The sequence below is a fragment of the Aulonocara sp. 'chitande type north' Nkhata Bay genome, linkage group LG6 (genome assembly GCF_057382095.1).
Source record: "Aulonocara sp. 'chitande type north' Nkhata Bay isolate Kocher_YH1m ecotype deep benthic linkage group LG6, A_spYH_male_GT1.1, whole genome shotgun sequence".
NCBI classification, from domain to species: domain Eukaryota; kingdom Metazoa; phylum Chordata; class Actinopteri; order Cichliformes; family Cichlidae; genus Aulonocara; species Aulonocara sp. 'chitande type north' Nkhata Bay.
Genome location: NC_141349.1, coordinates 6592012 through 6608360, shown reverse-complemented (window position 1 = coordinate 6608360; position 16349 = coordinate 6592012). Strand labels below are relative to the sequence as shown.

General features: G+C 41.4%; 1 protein-coding gene across 1 annotated transcript in view; it reads left to right on the top strand.

Moving 5' to 3' along the window:
- Window positions 1–16349, top strand: part of slit1b (slit homolog 1b (Drosophila)) — an 82209-nt gene that overhangs the window by 48289 nt on the left and 17571 nt on the right. The window contains exons 5-25 of the mRNA XM_086294782.1: window positions 766–837; window positions 1003–1074; window positions 1339–1410; window positions 1549–1712; window positions 1801–1948; window positions 2530–2601; window positions 4041–4112; window positions 4875–4946; window positions 6526–6669; window positions 6762–6925; window positions 7230–7253; window positions 7378–7522; window positions 8560–8634; window positions 8968–9111; window positions 9717–9860; window positions 9950–10116; window positions 10292–10430; window positions 11476–11544; window positions 12400–12471; window positions 15233–15304; window positions 15547–15618. Coding sequence (XP_086150908.1) covers window positions 766–837; window positions 1003–1074; window positions 1339–1410; window positions 1549–1712; window positions 1801–1948; window positions 2530–2601; window positions 4041–4112; window positions 4875–4946; window positions 6526–6669; window positions 6762–6925; window positions 7230–7253; window positions 7378–7522; window positions 8560–8634; window positions 8968–9111; window positions 9717–9860; window positions 9950–10116; window positions 10292–10430; window positions 11476–11544; window positions 12400–12471; window positions 15233–15304; window positions 15547–15618 — 2175 coding nt within the window. The remainder of the gene's footprint in view (window positions 1–765; window positions 838–1002; window positions 1075–1338; window positions 1411–1548; window positions 1713–1800; window positions 1949–2529; window positions 2602–4040; window positions 4113–4874; window positions 4947–6525; window positions 6670–6761; window positions 6926–7229; window positions 7254–7377; window positions 7523–8559; window positions 8635–8967; window positions 9112–9716; window positions 9861–9949; window positions 10117–10291; window positions 10431–11475; window positions 11545–12399; window positions 12472–15232; window positions 15305–15546; window positions 15619–16349) is intronic.

Genomic DNA, 16349 nt, shown 5'->3' with positions numbered 1-16349 from the left:
TGCCACCTGTGAAACAAGTCCAGTTGTGGAATTTCCTTTCTAGTAAATATTCCACAGCCAAGTGTTAGTGATATTATAAAAAAGTGGAAGTGAGTGAGAACGAGAGTAAATGAGCCACAAAGTGATAGGTCATGGAAGATCAGAGAGCAGGGTCAGTGGAAGATGAGGCACATAGTTTCAAAAATTTCAGAACTCAAACAAATTCACGTTTTTGACCATTTCATGCTCCCAGCTTTGTTAGAACAGTTTGGGGATGGCCCAGTACTGTTCCAACATGCCTGGACACATGTGCACAAAGACATGGATGAGCAAGTTTGGTGTGGAAAAACTTGACTGGCCTGCGCCAACCTGACAGAACACCTTTGGAAGGAGTTAGAGTGGCGGCTGTGAGACAGGCCTTCCCGTCAATCAGTGTCTGACCTCAAATGTGGTTTTGGAAGAATGATCAAAAATTCCCATAAACAGACTCCTAAACCTTGTGGAAATCCTCCCCAGAAGCGTTAAAGCTATTCTAGCTGCAAAGGGTGGTCTGACAACATATTAAACTCTATGAATTAAGAGTGGGATGTCACTTAAGCCCATTGTATGTGAAGGCAGACAGCAAGCATCCAAAGCTCAGCTCGACTGGTTTGGTCAAATGTAATACCATGTAGAGCATCTGCAAGAATTGCCATGTGCTATAGCAAACTCCTGGATGTGGAGTCAACAAGTTGTATCATTGCATCTCTTAGCAGAATGAATTTCCCTCTTTTCTTTGTTTTTCAGAGATCTAAGTGAAAATGCCATCCAAGCCATTCCGAGGAGAGCTTTCAGAGGCGCAACAGACCTTAAAAACCTGTAAGTGAAGATAAAGTGTTAAAGGAATGGGTGCAGTGGAGATAACGGTGCAATTTGCTACTGTCAAGAAATATCACGTCCGTAATTAGAAGACTGAGTGGTTGGCTGGACCGAGCCATTAACTAAATCTACATCATATTGGCTTTGTGTTCTTTTTATTATCAGTCAGCTGGATAAAAACCATATCAGCTGTATTGAAGAGGGGGCATTCAGAGCTTTGCGATCTCTAGAAGTCCTGTGAGTAATCTAAGAAAAATAATTTCTTTGATGCTCTTCTCAAAACAATTTAATCTCTCATTAAAAAAACTTTGTTTTCTTCTGCTCTCTTCATCTTTTCTACTGCCATCATTTTTCCACTGGCTTCCGTGCCTATCAACTCTCTCTTGCTTTTTATTGTTCCATCTCTTTGTTCTCACACCCTTCCTTTCTGTCCTTGCTGTTATATTTAGTGTTGCCTCTTCTTCTCATCATTGCTAATTTCTCTCCTATTTTTTCTTCTAGCACACTGAACAACAACAACATCAGCAGCATTCCAGTCTCCAGTTTCAATCACATGCCAAAGCTCCGCACCTTGTAAGTGCCTCACCTTTTTCAACTTTTTTACCCAGAATGCCACATTGTTAAGTCTGATTTCATCTCTGTCTGTGTATCTGTCACCTTATGTTTTACCCACCCCTCCACTACTTCTCAAATGTATTTTCCTTCCCTCAGCCGTCTCCACTCTAACTCTCTGCGCTGCGACTGTCACCTGGCTTGGTTGTCTCCATGGCTACGGCAGCGGCCAGCTTTGGGCCTCTACACTCAGTGTAGCTCTCCTCCCACGCTGAGGGGCCTCAACCTGGCCGAGCTGCGTAAAAGTGACTTTGCCTGCTCAGGTACAAGAGCCCGGCGATACATGAGGCTTTGATCCAAATGTGGATGATGATGCAATGTGTGAGAAATTTTTTTCTTCCTTCTTTTTAGGTCACAGTGGCAGTGCCTTCGTTCAGCCATGTAGTTTAGCATCTGGGTCCTGTCCTCCAATGTGCTCCTGCAGCAACAACATTGTGGACTGCCGTGGGAGGGGCCTAACTGCAATCCCTGCCCACCTCCCTGAGGGTATGACTGAGATGTGAGTATCCCACAAGAATTATATATAATGATACAAGAATGACAAATTCTGTTATTTTGTAGCTTTATAGTTTGCTTTCAGAACTCAGATAAAACCTACCAGCATAAAGTGGGTTTCTTACAAGCAAAATTGTGAACCATGTAAAGCTGCTCCAGAGGGGTCCCAAAAGAGAGTGAAAGTCCCCACAGGTTTATTAGATGGAAAGAAATACTACAGTACATGTACTTACTCTATGCCATGTAAAGGAAGAAATGTTACTTATGTCATTTTGCTGCTTCATCATATTCTTTCCGGTTACTTTTAATATATCCAACATGGAAAAGTGGTTTTTTGGATGCTTAACCACACTCTCTCTCAATTCTGCTGCTCCTCTGCCAGTAGCTAGAATGCAGTAGCGTAACAAGCACAGCTGGCGATAACTTGGACAAATCTTATAGATAGATTTTACAGGCCATTACATGTACTTTACGTCTCTGCCAATACATCAAATGTTCTGATGTGCAATCCACCATTCAAGGATGTGATTGTCCTCACTGCTCGTGTGCAGTGTTTCAATGTAGCCTCTCTGCTTTTCTACCCAGACGTCTGGAGCAGAATGGCATCAAGTCGGTTCCCCCAGGCGCCTTCACATCCTACAAGAAGCTCAGGCGAATGTGAGTGCTCCTACAAAGCTTTATATCGTCATACTTGCAGTTAAACACTTCCAAGTGTCAGTTCAAATTGAAATAACACTAGCAATGTTTTCTATTGAAATTTAAATGTTTATTACAACAAATCAATAAAGTACTAAGATCACGGAGGGGATCAATAAGGGATCAATCAAAAGAAGCCTTTTCTATATATCCTAAACCATATATATCCTAAACCATACCTGCACCATACCTGCACACACATGACCCATTTTAGTCCACTTCATTTAACTTTTTTTTGCTCCACCTTTCTTTGTGCAGAGTACTTTTAAAGTCAGCTATGCCAACTGCAGCAGGCTACAGAATTCCTGCCCCTGAGCTCCAAATCAGCCAAAGCCATTAAATTTTTTCTGCCTCCAGAGGGACAATGCTTCAGGGAAAATTTTAATGTTCTAGAGTCTGATTTGCCAAGTGGATCTCTCTTTTCTTCTGTCTCCACTGCTCACTGAGCTGTGGTTTTCCTGCTCAACAGAACATACAGCCCCAGTGGAGTTTCAGCATCGAGGAGCATTTGATTTATATCAGCCTGCAAAGACACAGAGTCCTCATTAGAGGCTTTTTAGGGCCCTTACATGATAAATCAAGTGCATATCCATGTGATGTGATGTATATGTTTAAAAAATGCTAATCTGACCACAATAATAATGTTCCTGGCTTCTTGACCTTCTATCCTGTTTCACATTTCTTTCTTTCTTCTGTCTTTGCGGTTTTTGTTACTTCCACTGTTGCTGTTTTTCTCTTCTTCCTCTTCTTCCTTTGCCCATTTCCCTCCTCAGGCATTCTGTCTCTCTCCATCTTTTTCTCTCTGTGGTTTTCCTTTTCCTCTTAATCTTATCCTCTTTCCCCTCCTTTGCCCTCTTCCATCATCACTGCGAGACCATCCCGAGCACCAGGAGGGAGGGAGGGGGGTTTGATTACATTACCAGGCTGGTTTAAGTGGTTTGTCTGAAAATTTATCATGACAACTGAACGACTGACGTGTGGCAGCAGAACAAGGATTTTATAATCTAACATATTATGGTTTGGCATGCCAGACCGAATCAAAGATATAAAAACTTCAACTTGGCCAGAAAAATAGCTCCTCTGTTCTGACATGAAAAAAGTGAAGCTCTTAGCCAGTCAATTCAGAAAGTGAGGTTTCTTATTTTTATAGGGGATTTTTATATAACCTGCTTTCATTTCGAGATCAGAAAAGAGAACTGTTAAAGTGCTGCATCACTTTTTTGCCTTTAATCCTTTAAAAAATAACACAAATTATTTGCTATGTACATATGATGCTTTTGGCTAAATGCGTTTACAACAAAACAAAATCTGTATACATGAGTTTTTTCATTTTCTCCCCAAAATAAATCTAATCACTAAGTATTTAAAAGTGTTGGGCATTCATTGTCTTTCATTCCCAGTGACCTGAGCAACAACCAGATATCTGAGATAGCTCCTGATGCTTTCCAAGGCCTCCGAGCTCTCAATTCACTGTGAGTAAGCACTCTGCATCTGATTGTGTAAACTGTTGGGTGTGTTGAGAGTGTCTTTACCAACACGTGTTTACATGTGTCTGTCCACTTTATTGGCTATATCTCCATATGTGCCCACTGCGTCCATGTGTTTAAGCATCTGTTGGTATGAATAATTTAAAAGTGGCGCCTGCTCACTGTACAGAGAATTCTCAGGAAACATCAGGACATGCAAACAATCACAGCAGGCGGTCAGCCAGCATTATTGCTGAGTGTGTGTATGTGTGAATAAGTTTGCGTGCATATACTATACACGACAGCAGTGTGATGTAAATGTCTTCTCTTCTGTTTATGGACTGTGAACGTGTGCTTGTGTGGACTGAATAAGACTTACTTTTGTTTTGGTGATGCAAATTTTGGGGCGATCGTGGCTCAAGAGTTGGCAGTTCGTCTTGTAACCGGAAGGTTGCCGGTTCGAGTCTCGGTCGTTGTGTCCTTGGGCAAGACACTTCACCTGCCGCCTACTGGTGACGGCCAGAGGGGCCGATGGCAGCCTCGCCTCTGTCAGTCTGCCCCAGGGCAGCTGTGGCTGCAACTGTAGCTTGCCTCTACCAGTGAGTGAATGAATAGTGGAATTGTAAAGTTCTTTGAGGGCCCTGAAGAGCGCTATATAAATGCAATCAATTATTATTATAAAATTTTGCGTCTTAGTAACTGTTCACAGACTGATGAAGCACTTTTGATTGCAGAACACAGTTAAAGACTTTTTTTGTTTGTGTGCAGAGTTCTGTATGGCAATAAGATCACTGAGCTGCCAAGCGGAGTGTTCGATGGTCTGGGGTCTCTGGAGTTGCTGTAAGTCCAAACCACAACATGCATATATTTGTCTGAACTGACTGTGTTTTAAACAAGGTGGCAAATATTTTAGAAGGAGCTGCATGGAAACTAATGCGGAAACTAGTTTTTGCCAAGTTAATTACCGGTATGTAAATCTGCTTCTCATAACTGACTTGAATACCCCCTTTGGTAAAACACTGCTGTACCTATGATGAAGTAGGTAAGGTACCACGAATGAGGTGATTAAGTGAATCATTTGATAATAGTCGAGAGGTGGAGCTCAGTATGATGACTGAATAATCTGGCAGTTGTCGTCTTTCCTGAACATTATTTAATTTTTTTAAAATTTAGTAAGTATTTGAAGATTCCTTGTGGTAATGTTTAACTCTAAACCGCTGGAACCAGTGACAAAAAGGAAATGGAGAGGAATCTGAAAGTTAGGGACAGACTAATCCTCATCCTGGAGACATATGGATAGACTTCAATGTAGGTTTTTGGAAAAAATAGCAGTTAGTCATTTTGTAATTGTACAAGTGTGCATTTTTATCCATGACACTCACAAGAACAACAAAGGAGTTTTAAGGAGTTTTACCTGTGGTTGTACTATTGGTTGTTTTACGCACACATCCTTTATACATCAGGCTCCTGGTGTAATTTAAAATACCTCCCTCCTTGTTTGGTTTCTTATTTTGGAAAAATCAGGGCTCCAATTCTGGGCATAAAACACAAAATAGCATTGCAGCAGTTTTGTTTTTAAAATAAGAGACGTTTGCAAGTATTCAGATGCTGGTGATGAATCAGCTCATCATAATTATGTACACTACTATAGAAAAGTCTTGTTAAGCCACTAAGCCCCAAACTCACCTATGAGTCATAGAAGCATAAACAGGTACCTAATTCCAGGGATGAACCAGTGTTGCATCTACACATACCACAACTTAGAAAGTAACCTGTTTTAAAATTGTATCTTTAGACACTTTGTTACTAAAGTGTAAATTGATGGATTTATTTATAGGGCTTTTGTACCCAGGCACTCAAAACACCTTATACAACTCCATCACCTGTTCACACACATTCAACAATCACTTTCTTTTCTAGCTCTAAGTGCTATCTAACATTCACACTCCATCGAGCTAATCAGGAACACCTGGGGGTTGTCTATCTTGCCCAAGGATACTTTGGCAAGCAAACTGGAGCAGCAACTTTTCAATTTTTAGTCGACCTGCTCTATCTCCTGAGCCTCAGCCAACCACAAGCAGCCTGTTACAGGCATCTTTTGCAGGCCTAACAAGGTGATTCCTAGATAGCTATTAGGTGTTAACTTGGCAGATATTAACATAATGTGCAGCTTGTTGTTTGAAACCTTGAAGAAACTGAACAAGTGGAGGACAAAAGAAGAAGTGGTTGGCCTGAAAAACTATCTCCAGCAAATGAAGAGTTTGTGAAAATCATGTCCTAATAGTAAAAAGAAAAAAGGCTCACTATCAGGCAAAACATAGAAAAAGGGTGGCTCAAGACTTGCACAGAACTGCATGTTAGATGATTTATTCAGAGTATTTTGTTATGATAATTAAGTGTGTCTACTGTATTGCTTAAGGTTGCTGAATGCAAATAAAATCCACTGCATCCGAGCCAACGTGTTCAAAGATCTGGAGAACCTGGCTCTTCTGTCGCTGTACGACAACAAGATCCAGAGTTTGGCCAAAGGCACCTTCAGCTCGCTGCGCAGCATCCAGACACTGTGAGAAAATACATGCGTGCTATTTCAAGTTCTGTTACACTCTATTCAGTCTGATCTGACTGATGTTGTTCCCTTTTGTAATTTCTCACCAGACACTTGGCCCAGAATCCCTTTGTGTGTGACTGTAATGTGAAGTGGCTGGCCGACTTCCTGCGTTCAAACCCCATAGAGACCAGCGGTGCACGCTGTGCCAGTCCTCGCCGCCTTGCCAACAAACGCATCGCACAGATCAAGAGCAACAAGTTCAGATGCTCTGGTCAGTCAGTGCCCTCTGTGTGTGTGCGTGCGTGTGTGGGTGTGTGACTGGATGACAAAGATGGAACTGAGACGAGGAGTGAAAAGTCTGGATATACTTGCTGCATCTGATAGTTTAAGACTGCCAGGCCTGGAAAGCTAAGCGCAGCTTTGCATTGTTTCAGTCCTCCTTTCTGCTGTAAGTGTCCTGCTGCCACCTACAGCCAAGTCAATTATGTGACGTGTGTATGTGTGTGTATGTGTGTGTGTGGCTATTGCTCCGTTGAAGCGTTCACACAGTTTTGTTTGCTTACTTTTCATGACAGCCAAGGAGCAGTACCACATCCCAGGTGATTTTGTGTTTGTATATTCATATATATTCTGTGTATGTGTGTAGTTAGATACATCAGTCTCTGATTGCCTCTATGTATCAGTAAGAACTTGTCTGTCTATCCTCTCCACATTTGGGTCCAGGCACTGAAGACAGACGTCTAAACTACGAGTGTAACAGTAAGCCAGTGTGTCCCGCTAAATGTCGCTGTGAAGCCAATGTGGTCGACTGCTCCAACCTCCGCCTCACTAAGTTCCCGGAGCACCTGCCGTCCTCCACTGAAGAGCTGTGAGATCCATGCCCACAAACACACAACCCACGTTAATAATATTCCATGCAGTCCTGGATTGTATATGCCAAACAGACTTTGCTGCAAATGTTCCAGTGCAAGAGGGCTTTTAGAAACAAAAGTATTATTTACCTTTGACCTTATTTTTGACCTTATTCCCTTTTACTCTTTACATCCACCAACCAAAAGAAGCACACAGCTAATTCACCTTATAGTTCACACCCTGTCATTAACGGTGTGGACGGGAGTGCCTGTTAGTGCACCAGCCTACTGCCACTGACAGGCGAATGCTTCCATCTCCACAGTAACAAGCCTATACAGTAATAGTTGGTGGGCGTGGTTATTTTTTAAATAAAATACTTGCTATGTGAACCTGCTTTTATACAACATGGTTTAATGATTTTTTTTAAATGTTTTTTAATCAGCCAGGTCATGATTTTTGAATGAATGAATATTGCTGCTGATGTTTTTTTCAAATGTCTTCTTTTGTACCATAAGGTCATCTAGTCACATTCTATTTAAAAGACGTGGATATCACTACAGACGATCTTTATAACTGGGAAACTCAAACACTCCAGATGGACAAATAGCACTTTGGTCCCAAGGAGAAAAACATGTGGTTTTTGATTTTGGGGTCAACCGTCCCTTTGAGCATTACGTTGATGATGATGATGATGATGAAATTTGTCTTTCCGCTGTATTAGTCAGCTGTCACATAATTTATCTGGAATAAGCTTATATTTAAAGTGCATGCATTTAAGTTTGGGATCATTTAGGATTCATTGTTCTCTATTTACCCTCATAAGTCACACCCACACAAATTCAAATACATGCTCATTCCCTGTACTGAACATAAAAACACACACACTGTGCCAAACTATGACTTGGATATCCGTGTTGACATGTGTATGTGGATTCCTGCTGCACGGATGAGCACTCAGCACGAAACATGCACACATACCAAAGTCACTCTTCCCCTTGTGATGTTGTTTTCCTCCATCCTCTTCTCTGTGATCTCTCTCTATGATTGTCACAGGCGTCTCAACAACAATGACCTCTCCGTGCTGGAGGCCACAGGAGCCTTCAAGGGCCTGTCACAGCTTAAGAAAATGTAGGTCACCATGAAAAATGACAAATACTGTGACGAATGGCTGCTCCATCTTCAAAAGAAACTTTCAAGAGATCTTATCTTCTGGCATTTTCCAAGACCTTAGTGGGAAAGGGGGTTCAGAGAAAACTGTATGTAGTGACTTTGCATGACTGGATATTATTAGAGAAAATGCACAGCTTCATGTAGAGTGAAAACACTGGACACATTTTCAAAGTAGTAAAGGTACTAAAAGTTGTGTGAAACTTAAGGCTGAATGATCATGCTCAGTTGGGTTTCTGGCAAAGAGCTGTCAGGAAGCAGCTGTTATGTTGTGTGCTATCCTTCTCACTTCAGTAACCTGAGCAACAACAAGATTTCAGAGATTGAGGACGGCGCATTTGAGGGTGCTTCCTCGGTGGTGGAGCTTCACCTGACAGCCAACCACCTGGAATCTGTGAGAGGGAGCATGTTCAAAGGCATGGAGGGCATGCGCATGCTGTGAGTTTGATACATACATAGAATTAGGTCACTGTGTATACTAAGCTCTCAGCTTTATTTTTAGGGGTTCAACAGTTCAGAAAGTTGCATCACCTTTGAGAATAACAACAACTCTACTGTGCAGTCCTATTTTCAGGGACTCAAACATAGCTGGACAATTAAAGAAAAGACTGTTTCACAGACAGGTGTAGTCTTTAGCTTTTGTTATTTCTCCGTGAATTGAGCATGAAATTCAAAGTCTGGCAATCACTGTTGCTGTGAACTCACAATCTGAGCGCAACAGTGATTTCAGTCGCAGTGAAATGGGCCATCTTCAGGCTTTAAAAACAAGCCAGAAACATCGGAGGGACAGAAGAAATTTATGAGTGGCCAAATCAACAGCTTGGTGCACTGAAGGGGGAAAAAGTTAAGAACAGAAACATGAAAAGCAAGAAGAAGCGGCTGAGTTGATCTTAACCCAAAGGAGCTGCATTTACTTTGCTGAAGATAAAACTAAAGGATGAAAGCCAAAGCTCATTTTATTTATCTTATGAATATGAAATATCATATTTGAGGGAACTTTGCATAAAACATGTCTGTCCTAAAATGTCTCTCTCGCTGTGTAGGATGCTCAGGAATAATAAGATTAGCTGTATCCATAACGGGAGCTTCACCGGGCTGACCAACGTCAGGCTGCTCTCACTGTATGATAACCAGCTGAGCACCATCCTCCCTGGAGCCTTCGACACACTGCCCAACCTGTCCACACTGTTAGTGACACACCCACAAATACGTGCAGACACACTCTCTGTTTGTTTCCATTTATCTTACCTACCTACCATGTCGGCTTGCCCATTAGAAACCTTCTGGCCAATCCTTTTAAATGTGACTGCCGTCTGTCCTGGTTTGGGGCGTGGCTTAGAAGTCGGCGAATCGTGACAGGGAATCCTCGCTGTCAGGGGCCCGCTTTTCTTCGAGAAATCCCACTGCAGGATGTAGCTGTGCCTGATTTCCGTTGTGAGGATGGTATGATTGGCATTTTATCTATAAGCAGAAATCTAATAAATGTAACAAGCATCGCCTAAAAATGCATGACAGCAAAGTTATCACGCCTTGCAATTTTTTTCTGAGAAGCACTGCCATTGAAAGGTTGTTGTTTGTTAAGTGAAATTTGCCCCCCCCGTCCCCCCCGTCTGTTCAGGCGCTGTGCTCGAGGACAACAGCTGTGGTCCAGGGCCTCAGTGTCCCAGCCAGTGCACCTGTATGGACACAGTTGTGCGCTGCAGCAACAAACATCTGCAGGCTCTGCCTAGAGGACTGCCCCGCAACGTCACTGAACTGTGAGTCTGACTGCACGGCCAAGACAAAAAATGTTATTTCTTAATTTGCTTTGAACATTTAAACTGCAAAACTCACTAAAATTGGCATGCATCGCAATTCTATATTAAATAAAATATAGAATAATTAAAAACAGCCATAGTAAATAATGCAGTCTTGCCAGCTTCTGTGTTGGCCCTAAACTGGCTCGTTCAAGTTTAAACAAAGGAAATGAGCTTCATTTTTTCAGTGCAGATAAATTGGAGACGTAATTGATTCTACTTAATAGAGTCACAGATTTATAGTGTAAAACAAGCATATACAAAACATTTATGTGAATTATCTGTGGTATCACTGTTTTTTTTGTAGTAACCAGGCTTTTTATAGCAATTGTGGTTTTCTTATTATTAAGTGTCTCCCTGAAATTAACTAAATTCATTGAGCCAGAAAAAAATCAGGAACCTTGTGACTTTGTAATTATGTCAGAATTATTCACGTATTTGCATGGATGTTATTTACCAAACAGGCTTTTTTGCAGATGTTGAAGTATGTGAGGGCTCCTAAACAAAAGTTTTATTTAGCCTTGACTTTATTTGACCTTATTCCCTTTTACTGTTTACATCTACCAACCAAAAGAAGGTTGTCAAACACAAGGCTCAGAGGCCAGAAGTGGCCCGGCAAAGACTCCAGTCCACTGGATGACATTGGAAACTGTGAAGGAGGACGTAAACTTTGGAATTTTCAAAACCTGTTTTACAGCTGTTCCTACTGATAAAAACCTCACACATGCCAATACATACTACATCAAATTATTTAAGTAATCAATAAATAAACCATTAGAAAACATCCTGTTTTCTCAGTCTAGAATAGAAATGTCTGTTTTTTACAAAGGGTCGTTAATGCATAGTTAAGCGAGCTTCTTTGGTCTGGCTCACTGAAGATCGAAGTGTGCCTGTGAGTTTGACATCCTTAACTTAGAACCTTATCTTAGAATTTGTTTGATAATCTCTGTGCATTATTATTGTTCTGTAGAAATGCACAACAGATCTTTGTGTTTTGTCCCCTCAGGTATCTGGATGGTAATCAGTTCACCAGCGTTCCCAAAGAGTTACCTGCTTTTAAATACCTGCAGCTTGTGTAAGAAACACTTGATTGAATCCTTCATTCATCCTCACGTGCCTCCTCACACTCAGTTTACCTACAGCTACATCTGCTATCACACATGCTTACAGCCTCTCATGTTGGTAGTGAAAGCACTTTTCTTCTCTTCCACCAATGAAAACATCTACTACAGTGAAGAGGTTAATGCAGTAATATACAGTCATGCTGACGCACAAACTCTTGCTATTTTCTTCTTTGCTGTGGAACATTACATTCTAGGCGAAGCACTGAGGTTTAGATAGTGACCAGTGAACAGCCGAAGACTCGTACCTCATTTTTAAAAACAAAGGACGGTCAAAGATTCTCAACACACAGACTGAGGCACATTTTAGACCATGGTAACTAAATGATCCTGACAGTCACACACTGCTAGAAATGCAGCTGAAATCAGAAGCCAAAAAGAAGAAGCAAAAGTAACACTGGTTGCAGAGCAGAACCAAATATGAATTAAATAGTTTTTACAGTTTTATGAAGAACATGTGACAGTAATATCAAAACCTTCAAAGGAAATTTGAGAATAAGGTTGCACATTTTGTATGTTTGAACACTTGTACAGTTGTTACAAAAAAAGCTGCAAACTGTGCTCAGCATCTTCTATTTGTATAGTCATCCAGCAGGGGGCGCTGTAGACTGTGTAGTGAATTCAGTAAAACACGCACACAGCTGAGGATGATGTGATCGGTTCACTTTAATAATGAGCAGCATTTTAGTTTTGTGTGTTACTATGTTACAGTACGTGTGCTAGTGTGTTTGCGCCTGTATGTGTTGTGCAGTGGGACCTCTGCAGTACTCTGTGTGTATACTGACTGAAACTGACCTTTGCCTTTCCAGTGATCTGAGCAACAATAAAATCAACTCCCTGTCTGATGATTCCTTCTCCAACATGAGCCAGCTCACCACACTGTGAGTTCATACACACAACTGTTCTTGGTCAAGTGTTACAAGACAAATCAGCACACACACAATGGGCATCAGAAAGATGTCAGTTCACTAAATCACTTCTGTTACAAAACAAAATGCTGAAAAAATGAATCACTTTGAGAAAAATATTAGCTTATTGTAAATTTGATGGCAGCAATAAATCTGTTTATTACTGTGCAGCGTCCGGTCTGTCTGTAAACATGTGGAAACTGAGGAGAGCAGCTGCTGGACTTCTGGGAAAGTTGCCATTTTTGTAGCTGTGATCACTGTCATATTGGGTTTCATGATGCTCCAAATGTCTTTTCCCTTTGTTAAACATGTGGACTGCCAGTTCAGCACTCAGGCATTTCTACTATGAAGCCATGGTTGTCAAAGGTCAGCTGTCGGGGAAGCAGGAAGTGGACCCAAATGCACTCAGGAGTCTGAATTTAAACCCAGAATCCAACTTTAATGCTGATAGTTCACTGGAATAAAAAACAAACTCAAAAAACTGAGGCAAAGTATCTTTCTGTATTGATGGTGCCTTTCCTCATGTCCAAGCAGCCAGTTCCATAGGTACTAATGCGCCTGTATACTGTCAGAGACGCAGACCTGTAACTGTTTGCTGATGACAAGACATAGCTCTTCTCTTTAGTCACAGCACCCAAATTTATTTTAGAAGAATTCAAAATTTAGATTTTTCTGACCACGGAACAGTTTTTTTCCTTAGTTCATTTTAAATGATCTTTGGTCCAGAGAACAAAGTGGTGATTGTGGATCATACCACATCTCTACCACATCACATCTTCTCCTTGACATTATAGACCTTTATCCTTCATGCAAAGAAAACTGTGTTCACTGACCAAGCCCAGCAGTGATGACAAAATTAAGCCTGTTTCTAGTGTAGTGTCCCAAGCATCCAATTAATTCATTTTTCAGCCTTGTCACATGCACACAAAGATTTCTCCAGATTTTCCAAATCTTTTGAAATTATTATGTACTGAAGGCGATGTGATATTCAAAGTCTTTGCAAATTTACATTGAAGAACATTATTGTGAAATTGTCAGAAACAGAAATTTCTGATAATTTGAAATACTTTGATATCCAGTCATGTTACCAGTTAATCCAGTTAGTTGGAAAATCCATCTGTTTCTCTTTTTAGTACCACTTGTGTTTCCAACCTTATGTTGCCACCATCTTTTCTGAAATGTTTTTGTGGACATCAAATTCTAAATGAGCTGATATTTTTCTTAAAATGGTACATTTTCTCGTTTTAAACCTTTGATAGGATTTCTGTGCTCAATTGTGAAAGAAAAGTGGGTTTGTGAGATTACCATGTTGCTTTTATTTTATTTTTTTTTAAGATGTAACCCCTTTAAAATGTGGTGCGTTTGGAGAGACAGATTTTTAAAAGCTAGAATGCCCCAGGCTGCCACAACACTGGAGCCTTTGCTTCACACAAAGCAAAACAAGAGTAATATTGTGAACTCTAAAAACAAAACGTTCTTCTGGTTTGCAACACATGAAATGTAATGATATTGTTTGTAGTGCTTCTTGTGTTAAAATGAAAATGCTTGTTTTCAAATGTTCATTTCTTCCCAAATCATGAAAAACCTAAAGTCGACCAACTAATGGTGCTAAAAATATTTATTTCACCCCTGAGGAAAGGTCATTGGGTTGTAAAAACCAGACATGGCAGTTGTCAGCACATTTTTACTCTGCTTGTGTACAAAGTGGAAATCTTAACCTAAGAGAAAATTGTGGCCAGAGAAAGAGTCTTGGAGGCCATCGAAAAAAGATGTAGTCACTGAATTTCCACACCATGTTTCAAGGATGTGGCCAGAAGTTCAATGAAATGATTTTTGTTTTGGGGTTTTTTTGAAAGCAAACCGATTTTAGGCCTTAAAGTCTGTTTAAAGGTCCCAAACAGAATAAAGGTAGATAGAAATGTGTTACATCTCATAAAGCACCTCAAGTAGACTCACAGGAGTCAACATTGGGTGGATGTGAAAAGTTTGAAAAGTTAAAAGGAGTTCAAAACAAGCAATCTTCCCAGACCTCTGTTTTCCACTCTTCGTCTCTAGTTGAGGCTAGAGGGTTCAGACTCCAAATCTTCAGCCAAACTGTCACTGTCCATCCATTCATCCATCCATTTTCTACTACTTATTTGGGTCACAGGGCAGCAGTCTAAGCAGAGATGCCCAGGCCTCCTCTACCACTGCCCTCAGCTCTTTCAGAATGAAACCACTACGTTCACAAACTAGCAGAGAGACAAGATCTCTTTACCACGTCCTTGGCCTGCCCCAGGGCTTTACCGACAGGCTACTGAGGAGCCCCAGCATCCTAGTCACACGCCAGAACTACTTAAACTACTTAAACATGTTGATTTGCAGGAGCAGTGGCTTTAGACACCCTGTGGAGGAAGCTAATTTCTCCCACTTGTGTCTGCAATTTTATTCTTTCTTAGTCCATTACCCACAGATCATGGCCATAGGTGAGGATAGGAATGTAGGTCTGTCTGACCTGTCTGTGAATCTTCAATTTCACTCTCGTTCAACTTCCAGTGCTGCAGCAATTTATATCCATGCATTCATGCAATTTCTTAACTGCTTATCCAGTTCAAGGTCACAGGGGGCTGGAGCCTCTTCCACTGCAAGAGCAGTCAGACTTTACCAACTGCTGCTGTGTGGGTTGCATTGTGGAGTAAAACACACACCATCTTTGGTTCTGCTGCATTTAATTTGATCTTTTCTTCTCTTCCAGGATCCTCAGTTACAATGAACTGCGCTGTATCCCTCCTCTGGCACTGGGTGGCTTGCGCTCGCTTAGACTGCTGTGAGCACACACACACACACACGTGCTCACGCACATACACACACAGTATCATACGTGCGACATGCCAAACCACATCACTGTAACTTCTTCGCTTTATAATAAGCCATCATCTGTTTTAGGACTTTAAATGTCCCTCTGTTGTTGAGGTGAATGAGAGTTGCTGTCAGAGTCACTGTGGTCACTGAGTTTTCAGTTTAACTATTTATAACCTTTTCTGACCCGTAAGTGTATCTGTCTTCCAGCTCTCTCCATGGCAACGACATCTCTGAGCTGCAGGAGGGTATCTTCAGTGATGTGGTCTCCTTGTCTCACCTGTAAGTCTTTATAAATGCAGTCACACATCACACACAGGCTTACAGTACATACACAATGACAGCACCAACTGGCTGCAACAGTAGGAGAGTGGGGTCTGTCCTTACTGACAGAATGAGGTCTGTGTGTATGTGTATGTGTGTCCATGTGTGCGTGTGTGTGTGTGTGTGTGTGTGTGTCCGTGTGTGCGTGCGTGTGTGTGTGTGTGTGTGAGAGAGAGAGAGATGCATGTTCATTTCCCTGCTTTTATGGTTCCACTCAGATAAAGTCCAGTTCCCAGAGAATGAGTGGTTTCAAGTGAAGTGGTTTGCTGCTGGATTTAATTAGCTGAAGAGATCCATTGCTTCCCATAGCTCTATTGATCTGAGGCCTGTGTGTGTGTGTGTGTGTGTGAGAGAGAGAGAGAGAGAGAGAGAGAGAGAGAAAGAGAGCATATACAGCATAATCATCTTCATGCAAGTATTACACGTGATGATCTGCAGAGATAGTGGATAGAGGGAAGAGAGGCAAAATGGAGATGGCTCGAGAAGGGCAAGATAAAGATAAAGAAGGAGAAGGAAGGAAAGAGAAGGATGATTAAATGTGAGCAAAAAGGATGTAAAATGAGGTGTGTGTGTGTGGGGGGCATTTTGACTTCTGAAGCATGGCATCATCTCTGCAATAGGACCTTGCTGACTCCCAGTATGTAAAGAGAACAAATTGGGCTGTAAAGTGATCTCTCGTCACTTATTCC